Source organism: Apium graveolens, chromosome 11 (assembly GCF_009905375.1).
Source record: "Apium graveolens cultivar Ventura chromosome 11, ASM990537v1, whole genome shotgun sequence".
Classification (NCBI taxonomy): Eukaryota; Viridiplantae; Streptophyta; class Magnoliopsida; order Apiales; family Apiaceae; genus Apium; species Apium graveolens.
This window is the reverse complement of record NC_133657.1, coordinates 181,758,787-181,770,690: the sequence shown is the minus strand read 5'-3', so window position 1 is coordinate 181,770,690 and position 11,904 is coordinate 181,758,787. Positions and strand designations below refer to the sequence as shown.

Sequence of the window (11,904 nt, the reverse complement as noted above, 5' to 3'; positions counted from 1 at the left end):
TCCATATGAAACATAAAATAGTTAGTAATGACACTTTACTGGTGCGTGACAACCTTGTATTCTCAAAAAATCTAGTATTGTGAAATATTACTATGCTTTAGTTTTTTTTGTTTCTAGTATACATTTTTGTGTCCAGTATTTTTGTCCTTTAATAATGGAAAACCACCCCGCAACCACATGAAAAACCTACTCTTCTCTCTTTCAACCTAAATGTATTGTATCATATACATATAACATATACACAAGAGTAATCCAAAAGATAGAGAACGTGTAGGAACTATATGATTAGTACAATTATGAAAAAATAAAGTGTGGGTCAGATTAGTATATTACCAATCAACCTAAGTAAATGTCAAACCAAACCTCACTCAGGGTGAGTTGGCATGCAGCTAAACTTGATGTAGTTGCAGAGTCTTAGTCACACTTTTTCACATATAACATAGAATTGAAAATATTTAATCTTCATAATTTGGTTGAATTTAAAATATGAAGTGGTGAAAGAGAGTACCAGCCAACCAATAGTTTATAGACAGGACACAGCGGCAAAATCATATCAAATATATAACTAAATTACAAATATTGCTTTAGTAGTATACCAGAACACCATAAAATATATTTAAATAAAATAACATATAAATGCAACATAAATAAGAGCATCCAATAATGCTTAAACAATTATTTATTAATCATTTTCCGTAAAAGGCCTTACCTCAATTCACCAACATAAAAGGAATAAAAATACATAAAAGTAAAATAAAATTATACACGAAATAAAACAGAAGTAAAATGAATACATAAAATTATTCAACATTGCTTAAACATTTATTCAAAAAATTAAAAAACTAGTAATAAATTAAATATACAATGTTGTGAAAACTTACCCGAGATGAGAAGAGAGCTAGCGGAGACCAAAAGCGAGGTGAAGGAGATTAGTACTTAGAAAAATATGTTCAAAGAAGTAAAATTTAAAAAAAAACAAAATGAAATTGAAAAAAAAATCTGAAAATACATACAAATTAGGGCTAGCTTCGTGGCATCGATTGCAGCTTGGAAGAGACTCAATTCTTGTTATACAAACTCGATTAAAGCTCAATTCATGTTGTAGAGCTCCAATTAGTGCTATATGTAGACTTAGTAGACTTTGTTGCTTGAAAATTAGGGCAAAAGAAGAGAGACGAAAGAACAGATATGGAAAAAGAAAGATGAAATAAGAGGGTGTGTGTGTATCTGAGAGATGGGTGAGCGTGTTTGTGTCTGAGAAGAAGAGTGTGTGTGTGTATAGGGGTGAGAGTCTGAGAAACTAAGCAAAGGGGAAATTGAAATTAAGGAAAGAGGGAAATATTTTGGGGGATGACTGAAATTTTGTTATAAGTACAAAAAGGGGGAATTATTCCCGTGCTTGATTTTTTTTTACTTTTCATATAGACAACGGTTGATTAAGAACAATGTTAATTAGAGACATTAACATCAGTCATTAAATAAACAATGTGAAAGTGAGTCTTTTAACATCGGTTATGAAAAAATTGATGCGAAATTTTATTTTTTTTTGAAAAAATACATATAGACAACTGTTATTTAAAATACCGATGTTAATGAATATAATTAACATCAGTTTGAAAATGACCGTTGTTAAAGAGGTTTTTTACATCGGCGACTTTACCAACCGATATTCAATGGGTGATGTCTATTGACTATTTTCAAGTAGTGAATTCCCCATCCGGGATTTAGAAATATTTAAAAGAATGAATAAAAGTAAATTTGATTTAGGCTTTCACCCCCCTTAGGCCCTAAATCTTAGATTCTAACCCTGATTAAAGTGTGAACCTTAATTCAATAATTTTAAAAAATTTATATGTTACTCCACTGATGGATGAGTATCTCACATATTACTCCACTGACACAGGAGTATCTAGGTTGATACTCCATTGACAAAGGAGTGCCATCCTGATACTTCTATGCCATTGGAGTATTAAGATGTTACTCCACTGAAAATGAAGTGTCTGATGGGTATTTTGGGCAGATTAAAATTCTGGTCGGTATTTTGGATAATGATTATTAGAATAAGGTTATTTAATGCTTTCACGCAATCTAAATATTGTTCAAATTATAATAGCTATATTTTTGGCGATTTAAATGTTGTTCAAATTATTATTTGAGTAATAGTTGGAACTTGCATGTTTATAAGTTATCATATGTCATGTACAAACTTGGCCATATGAAATTTGGATATGTTACATAATCTGATGTACGATATTGTGTTAGGCCTTCAAATATACTGTAAAGGGGAGTGCGTACAATATGTAACAATCAAATCGACTAAACACAATAATATAAAAAAACAACCATTGTATTAATGAACAAAAAATGTTAATCAAATACAAAGTATTTTCTCAATAGATGAACATATATCCTTGAGAGCTGTTAGGTTACACGAATGATAGTTCTGATAAGCAACATCAATAGTGTCAATATAATATAGAAATATAATACATATCCAATGGTTGATTGTTACAAATAAGTAAAGTCCTACACCGATATATCTCTACAAATATTATATTTTCTCAACGGAATCAATCTTCTCCTGAATTCCAATATTGACAGATACTAATAGATAAATTATGATATTAAACTTTGATATATCACATGCTGATTTAAAGACAAACACTGATATCATTCTGTTGCAAATTCAGTTGGCAAACTCTGATAGTAAATTCTGATATATTCAACTATATCTGACATATTGTATTTTTTTATAGTCAATTATGATTATACTCTGGAACTGATTTGATTAAACAAAAAATATAAACATTTTAGTCTTGTAATTGTTATCTCCGCCGTTGTTTATATTATGTCTCATATCACAAATAGGTGTCATCGTGTATTGAAAATAGCCTTCATGATGAAACATCTATTTAGGGCCTTAGGCCATAGTTATAATTCCCTGACATAAATGAATCACATCTTGGACTATTCTCGGAAAAGAATCAAACCACCGGGAAAAATAATAAAATAAAATATTAGAGACAGAGATTTACAAGGGACAAAGTTAAGGAATGAACATGTGCCTCGCTCTTACAAGATTATGTATTTAATTTTATTAATTTTATTATATTTGTTTTTTTGATTCGGTTCTACCTAGTAGCCGAAATCGTATAATCGGTTTTGGTTTCTAATTTTAAGTTTTGGTTTTGGTTCAAGATGCCCACCATCAAGGCGTATGATGGTACTGGAGACCTAGCTAATCATGTCAGGACGTTTTCTAGTACCTTATTGATACAACTCGTGAACGATGCTATCAAGTGTTAGGCCTTTCTCCAAACTCTGTCGGGTATGGCTCAAAGATGGTATAGTCGTCTACCAACCAATTCAATTGAATCCGTCAGAGATCTGAGCCCAGCCTTCATCAAGCAATTTATCAGCGGCAAAATTCATGAGAAGAGCTCGGCTTCTCTCATGGGTCTTATTGAATGAGCAAATGAGTCTTATAGAGACTACCTGAACCGGTTCACAAAAGAGGCTCTGAAGGTCCCGAATCTTGACGACAAGGTAGTTATGATAGCCCTACAGTAAGTGATTAGGGTTGAATTTTTCAAGGTGACCCTGGCCAAACACCCTCCTGATTTTTTAGTTGAATAGCTCAGGCCACCTAACCTTCTAGGACTCTCACCCCATAAAGAAAATATCTAGAATATAAGGTAAGACTATTAGTAACATGCAACAATTATTTAAAACAGATTTAAAACATATTTCGTTAATAAGTTGAAAGTGACTCAATCTAAACAAATACTCAACTGATCATGCAACCAGATTGAAAAATAAATAAATGAGTTAAATAATCCCCGTCTCCTTTTTTCACGCCTTCTATCCATATTCACCCGTTTTTTCCCATCTCAATTATTTCTCTCTTATTTTTATTTGCTTCTTTTTCAATAAAACGAGTTTTGTTTGTGAGGTGACTTATTTGTACCAATACGGTAGTGCCATATATGATGGCTTTTGACTATTTGTTGGTTTTATGAGTCTTTAATGACTGTTTGTGTCCTATTATGGGAATTTTGTGTCTAACCGAAGAAATCGTTTGGTTAGATCTTATTTTATTTTAATATCGTATTATATGTAGATTCGTTTTTTTTGTTTTAATACATGTTTCCTTGTTTCTTTTGTTCTTATTTTCAGGATAATTGGAAAAGTTTCTACTTATTTTTTTTTTTTGGATTTTTAATCACAATAATCTAACGAGGGATCTTGAAGCATAAAAATGGTTAGTTTCAAGTTGATGATACGAGAGATTTTTATAATTATCGGAAGATACTAGTTATTATTAGTTTTGTATAAAATGTGAGTTATTGAGAGCACTATATTTCCTCCCTGAGTTTTTTCCCATAGGGTTTTACTTTTGCGAGGTTTTAACGAGGCATTTTTCGTGGATTATCTATTTCGTACATTAAGGTTTTACTGTCTAAACTTTCGGAGGTAACTTGCGTGCTTTTCGGTTAGATGATGAATTTTATGATTGGAAGATATACTTTTTCGTATTTCGAAATTTTATCAATGAAATTATTTCATTCTTGACAAAAAAAATAAAACAAAACTCAAGTTTTGTTCCACAAAATTCGAAAAATCCATTTGAGTATTTTAGTTTTCAGATCTACTAAGGTAAGAGCTCAGGTTTTATAATAAATTCAATTTTTTGATTTAAAATCTCTGGTCTAACAACATATTATAATTTGGAGTCATTATGTGATCTTTTAATTTTGGATTTTATCCGTTTTATTTTGTTTGTGTTATTATTTGTGTGTTTGATCGTCTTGCTTTATGCGATGTGTCTCGTCTTGTGCGATGTGATGATTATATTGAAAATGAATTTATTAGATAGCTGGGGTGCATTTGAAACGGTGGTGAACATCGCATTTGCCCACCTCTCACAACAAATATTTGTTCATAATATGAGAGTATTTGAAACGGTGGTGAACATCGCATGTGCCCATCTCTCACAACAAATATTTGTTCATAATATGAGACCAATCGAGTACTCCGAACATTGCAAAATCCATGAAATTTATATGAGAGCCAATTGTGAAGTTACTGTTTTCAGGGAGATATATGATGGATTGCACATGAAACCATTATCTTCATTTTTAATTTTCAAATATTTGTATTTAGTTAGTTAAACAATTCAGAAACATAACGACTAATTATTATTTCACTTTTAAGCAAGTTACTTTTTTAAAAAAAAACCACGGAATTTAACTCATAGATTTGCTATACTTTAGTATATTGCATTTACTAATTATTTTATTAATAAAAAAAGGAAATCTTGGTGTGGAAAGAAATAAAGAAGGAAGAAGTCGTGTGTCCTTTCTCTCTCCTCCCTCATTTCGCTCTCCCTTCGCCATCTCCACCCTTTGCTTTCTCCATTCAAACTTCATCTCCTTTTTATTACTTGTCATTTTTATTATTTTATTTTATTAATAACAATTATATAACTTTCCCCAATATATAAATACTTGTATTTCTAACTCTATGATTAGTCTCTCTTTCATTACTGATTACGGCTAGGGTTTCATCTTCAACATTTCTCTCTCTATATCTATACTTACATATACATATATAATCATCTCAATTTCGATTTTTTCGATTAAATATTAGTTTGATTGAGCTCAATTTCGCATGAGAGTCTTGTAGATTGCTAGATCTGAACCGTATGTTTCACTCACCACTAAATGTGCCAGCTGAGGTTTGTGTGTATAGGTGTATGTATTTGTTTATGTAATTATGTAATTTTAATTGTATTTGATATGATTGCTGTGAATTGTGATGTTTACGACATGTTTGCGTATCGAAATGTGGATATTTGTTGTTGTGTGTGATTTTGTAGTGTGAGGTTTGTGAATTGTGGGGTTTACGTATTGAAATATGGTTGTTTGTGTGTTTGTCGTTGCGTGTGTTTGTTTAATTGATTGAGTTTAGCTGATCTAGTGTGAATTTTCATCTAATTTCACTTTTTTTGAGTGCTAATTGTATTCTCTGTTTCTTGTAAATTACCGGTTAATTATAGTATGTTATTCAATGTTTTTATTAGTTATTAATTGGATGACGTGTACGTGGATTTTGTGGTCTTTTAATCTTTCTTGTTTTAGTGGCTGATCTGCAATGAAGACACTGTTTTTTCTGTTATCTGGTGCTACTTCCGTGATTTACTGTTTTCGCTTTGATGTTGTGATGTAGAGTGAAATTTTATGTATTTTTATGAATTCAAATGTTAGTTATGCTGACTATTGATACGTATTAGGAATTTAGAAGTGGTTTTCTACTTATTTTGTCGCTTGCTCCTTTTGGACGTTGTTGCTTGGAAGTAGGTGTCTTGGTAGTTTTCTATTGTTGGTTAAAATCTAAGAAAGTTGGTTTGTTATTTGAAAGTTAACGGGAGCTTTTTTTGGTCAAATTGGTAAATTTTCACTTTGTATTTTGACAGTACTAAATCTAGACTTATTGATTGTTTTAAAGTTTGAACGTCAGTTCCTTGTTTATTGGTATCAAAGTGAAAGTCTTGACATTTGAGAATCAGTGATATTTTATCTTTATGATGATATTTAATTTTTTTGGTTTCTGGTGAAGGAGATTAGTAATATGACTAATGAAAGTAAAGACAAGTTGGCGGTCAATGATTACATGGATTCACCGTCAGCTGAGGAAGCAACCAGTGAAGGAAACATGACTGGTGGTGGGCTTCTAAAGAAAGGCCCCTGGACGTCAGCAGAAGATGCCATTTTGGTTGAATATGTAGAAAAGCATGGAGAGGGAAATTGGAACGCTGTCCAAAAGCACTCGGGACTTTTCCGTTGCGGAAAAAGTTGCCGTCTTCGCTGGGCAAATCACCTCAGACCGGATCTTAAGAAAGGTTCCTTTACACCCGATGAAGAGCGCCGTATTATAGAACTTCATGCTAAGATGGGAAACAAGTGGGCTCGAATGGCTGCAGAGGTAAGCAATGATATTTTATGTCGTGCATTAGATCTAGGATGCAATAGTGGCTTGCATAGTATGTTTTCATATACCAGTTTGATGTAGGAAATGCACTGCAATAGACATTAATGTTTGTTGTGTCTTCTTCGCTTCTTATCATTGCATATTAAAATGCAAGATATTTGGTAGTTGTTGCCTATATTTCTTTCATTCACACATTAATTCATCAATGGTAGAATGTCAGTGTGAAGTGAATATGTTATGTAGGAACATTGATATAGCCACTTAGAATTGCATAAAGTGAGTAATAACTTTTTTTGAAAATATAGTATATCAATGAGTAGAATTAAATTAATAAGCTTTTTACAACAAAAGAAAGTAAACTAAAAATTTATAGGAGAAAAGATTGCAAAACGATGACAAATTTATCATGCAATCCTGCATGTACCCAAATAGATTATGTGGTCCCCGTCATTGATGTTAGCTGAAGACCCTTGTGAGGTTTTGTGCTGGCAACGAGGTCTTGACTTTGTAGGTCACGGCGAGTGATGCCAGAAAGATGATGTAGAAGGCTTTGGTTTTGGGTCAAGAACAAACTTATAGCAAATCGAATTCCCTTAACTGTACAATTGGAAGGACTTGAATGGGGTTGAGAAGACTCAAACCCGAGACCCCTCAAACATGATCTTATAATATTCAACACTCTCCGTCAATCATACAGTTGACCAGCCCCAACCGGATCTTACATCATTCAACAGAATATAATAGAAATTGATTAAAAAAGCTTAAAACAAATGGCCTTTAAAAATAGGACGTAACATAGTGTATAAAAGCTATTTGGGTTGAGAAAATACTGGATTTCAAGAGTAGGCTCTTAGAAAATATATGAAAAATGTTCCAGTTAAAATATATAGTTTGGTTAAAAAAAAGCCTTTTAACAATAAAATTTTAGATAATATCAAAGTTCATAGGGCTGGAATAAATGTGAATTGTCAAAAAAAAGAATTGATATGGTATCTAAGAAGTAACTGGCTCAGAATACAGAATTCTAAATAGTATATAATTGCAGCAAACATATACTATAGAGTGATTATTAATATGTAAAGAAGTTTTATATATATAAGCACGCTTTTAAGTTGTACCTTATGAGACATTAGCTGCACCATATAAAGTGCTCTGTACTTCCAAAACTTAAACTCTCTGTTGTATCAATTTTGACCAGGTTAATAATCCTCACCTCCTTGCGGAGTTGGTAAAATTCAATAAACCAGGCAAAAAAAAAATTTGGGCTTGTTCCCAGTTGTTACTTTATTTTTAATTATCACAATTGCGTCCACCTAATTGTAGGGATTAAAATGAGCTGGCTATGATTAAACATGAGCTGTCTTTGTGCTTCACTATTCTATCTCTGTAACATCAAGCCAAGCAGTTAGAGCGAGTGTATTATGTTATGAATCTAAGCTTTTTAGATTGACTGAGAAATGCTATGGAACATAATTGTGGCCGAGTTGATGCAGAGACTACATTGTATCATCACGAGATCAATTATATGCTCTTTCATTGTAATGTTGGACAATAAAGGAGTATCAAACTCTCAGATGTAGATTTTAGATTAATGGCACATGTTATGACCAATTTGTAAGGAAGTGTGTAAATCGAATAGATGCTTATGTTTTGTCTGTATAGTAGTACCAGGATATTAAAATATTATATGAAGGGTTAGGTGGTGTAAGAATTAGAATTGATGGAATTAAATAGGTTTACAGTTGGAGCACAGAACATCAAATGCAATGGATTTTTTTATGAGGTCTTATTTGCTAAATCAAGATTGAGTTGAATAGGTAGAGAAAAAAATTACTTTGTGTGAATATTTTGGATAGATGCATGAGGTCTAATGCTCGACGCAGCCCTGGCTTTGGCTGGCTGTATGATGGATTTAGGGTAAATTTATATAGTTTGGACTGTTGACTGTTTATTGTTTATGATTCAATTTCATTGGATTTTCGTGTAGCATGTACTAGTTGCTTGCTTCACTTGCACATTAATCTCTTGATATGTAATAAATTGTAAATAGTTTAATATAATATATTGATAACAGTAGGATATGATTTTATTGTTGTTAATTTATTTAACAACATAAATAGAGCGTGACATTATTGTCACAATGACGGTTCCGGGTCTCTGTTTGCCTTGCCTAAAGCCTGCAATCCAGTGTTTTTATTATTAGGCTGTGATACTTAATATCAACAAAGTTGTTTCCACACGGCTTCCAAATAGTGTGATTTCTGGATCACAAGTACACAACATGCATGCAGTCGCAAGTTTAAATCTTACATGAATTATTGAGCTGATATGCCTTTAGCATATTAGACAGCATGGAAAGCCTTATTTATTATTTTATTAAAAGTTAAATTGTGCTTGTTTTTCTATTTTGCTTGAAATCTTGTGCCCATTCAATTCACAGATTTAACATCTTTTCAGTTACCTGGACGTACTGACAATGAGATAAAGAATTTTTGGAACACAAGAATTAAAAGACGGCAACGAGCTGGCTTGCCAATTTACCCCCCTGACATCTGTTTGCAGTCCTTAGACGAGAATTCTTCAAGTCAGAATATGGGTAGATTCTCGGGTGATGATACACCCAATTCTGAATTCTTACCAACCCATAACTTGGAGATTCCATCTGTCGAGTTCAAAGGTTTGGGAGTAAACCAAGAGCTCTATAATATTTCTGCAGGTGGCTATTTTTCAACGGGTTTAAGTCCTACCTACAGTAACAGCATTCTGATCCCAAAAATTCATCCAGCCAAGCGTCTTCGAGAATCAGAACCGTCACTTCCTGGTTTCAATGCTGTTCACCCTGCACTGGATCAGTACAATGATGATTTTCAGATTGCTAGCAAGTCCTTTGGGGCTTCATATGATCATGGTTTATCATCTTCCCCCTGTTTACTTTCAGGCAGCCATGCCCTTATAAATGGCAACTCTTCTTCTTTACCCAACTCTTGGGCAATGAAGCTGGAGCTCCCTTCACTCCAACATTCAGATTCTCAAATGGGAAGCTGGGCCTCACCTGCCCCGCTGCCTTCCCTTGAGTCTGTTGATACTTTAATCCAAACTCCTCCAAATGAGCATTTAGAGCCAGGTCATCACTCTCCACAGAATAACGGCCTGTTGGAATCTATACTGTATGAATCACGAGCTTTGCGAAACACAGAGAAAAATTCATGGCAGCAGACTTCAAACCCTGATGTCCCTGCAAATGGTACCGACAGTTCATCACAGTTCCAAGATGCAGACTGGGATTCATGCGGTGACCCGAACTCTCCTCTTGGTCATTCTACTGCCTCGTTATTCCGTGAATGTACTCCCGTCAGGGGAAGGTCATTGGATGAACCTCAGCTGATGAAGACTCTTCCAGGTAAAGACGAACTTGCTAATAAGCTTTTCCATTTGTGGTTGTTGCATTATTAATGTTCAAGACTTCTGCTCTTATTTGTGTTTTTGACAGTTAAGCAAGAAAAATTTGACTGGGTAACACATGGTGATGAAAAGGATGGGGATTCCTGTCGCATGAACATTTCCAGGCCAGATTTCCTTCTCGACTCAAATTGGTTTGGCCTCAGCAGTGACTATGGTAAGGATTATTTCATCTTAAGAGATGCTATTGGAGCACTTCTTGCTGAGGATTTTGCCTCTTGAGTAGTGCACCTCTTTGCAGTCGAAGGCTGTGGGACTCTCATAAAAAGGAGATTTTATTATTTTCTGCTTAATACAAGGAGACTGAGATTTCTGTCAAATTCCTAGCATAAATTCACTGCATGGCTCACAGAAAGTTCCTTCAAACTACATTCTGGCACTGTTACTTGACTGTGGATGTAATATTTCTTGTACTTTTTTCCCATATCCTTGATCTTTGTAAACATTTGGCAGCTCTCTTATGATTTCTGGGATTCCTGGGCAATCATGCAGTTTTTTTGTTAAGTGATCATGCAGAACATTTTGCTGTTTTCTGGCTGTTGAAATTTATAATGTGGTTGTGCGACTGATAAATTTCAGCTTTCTAAAATACTAAATGAATCAATATTTGTATTGTCAGAGTCTTCCTGCTGAGCTATCCCGACTGAGCATTAACAAATAGCTCTAATTCTAGAAATGGACCAAAATTTGCAGTAAAAAATGGTTCAAAATATCATTTTTAAAAATTATGGTCTAAAATATTAATTCAAGACGTTATATTGTGCGTTTTGAAAATAAACTAAAACACTACACGATGAATGTTTTGCTTCTTTTTTTTTTTAATGCCATGTAACGTTATTAATTTTTTTTTCTTTTTTATTTTGAGTTTTTTTTATATATTATTTAGGGTCCGAAAACACTACTTAATGTTTCATTTTTCATATTTCTTTTTTATTTAATATTTTCAAAATTTTAGAGTATATCATAATTTAACAATTTTTAATATTTTATAGTTCACCAATCCCCTTTTGAATTTTAAAAATATTAAAAAATAAAATTAATAGATATTACACCGATTTAGGGTTTGGGGTTTAGGAAAGCTCTAAACCCTAGAGCCTAAATCTTAATTTAACCCTAAATCCTATGAACCAAGAGGAAAACTAACCTCTTGGTCATAGGTTCGAATCTCACGGGAGAAGAATTTATGATTATGCCTCCCGAGCCAGAGTATATCGCTTAAATGCGGTTTACCTTGGTTCACGTGGTTTGCAGGCTATTACGTGAACCCGTCGGGTTTACCAAGTGCGCACCCGAAGGGTAGCGGCTGCGGGTTACCTACGATAAAAAAAAACTTAAATTAAACAATTTTAAAATTTAAGTTAATAAATTTTAACATTATACGATTCACCAATCCCCTTTTGAATTTTAATAGCAATTTAAAATATTTTTTTTTATTATTTTAGGGTTTAATAATTT

At 33.2% G+C, this 11,904-nt stretch overlaps 1 protein-coding gene across 2 annotated transcripts; it reads left to right on the top strand.

Moving 5' to 3' along the window:
• The first annotated feature begins 5,348 nt into the window (after positions 1–5,348).
• LOC141696932 (transcription factor GAMYB-like) lies at positions 5,349–10,979 on the top strand. Of its 2 annotated transcripts, none has more exons than XM_074501086.1 (4): positions 5,349–5,737; positions 6,627–6,984; positions 9,448–10,390; positions 10,481–10,979. In XM_074501086.1, exons 1-4 carry the CDS (start codon positions 5,724–5,726, stop codon positions 10,669–10,671), a joined length of 1,506 nt encoding a protein of 501 aa, XP_074357187.1. In that variant the 5' UTR covers positions 5,349–5,723; the 3' UTR covers positions 10,672–10,979. The 2 variants fall into 2 exon arrangements, with proteins under 2 accessions (XP_074357187.1, XP_074357186.1); XM_074501085.1 differs by having other exon boundaries at positions 6,619–6,984.
• The last annotated feature ends 925 nt before the right edge of the window (positions 10,980–11,904 follow it).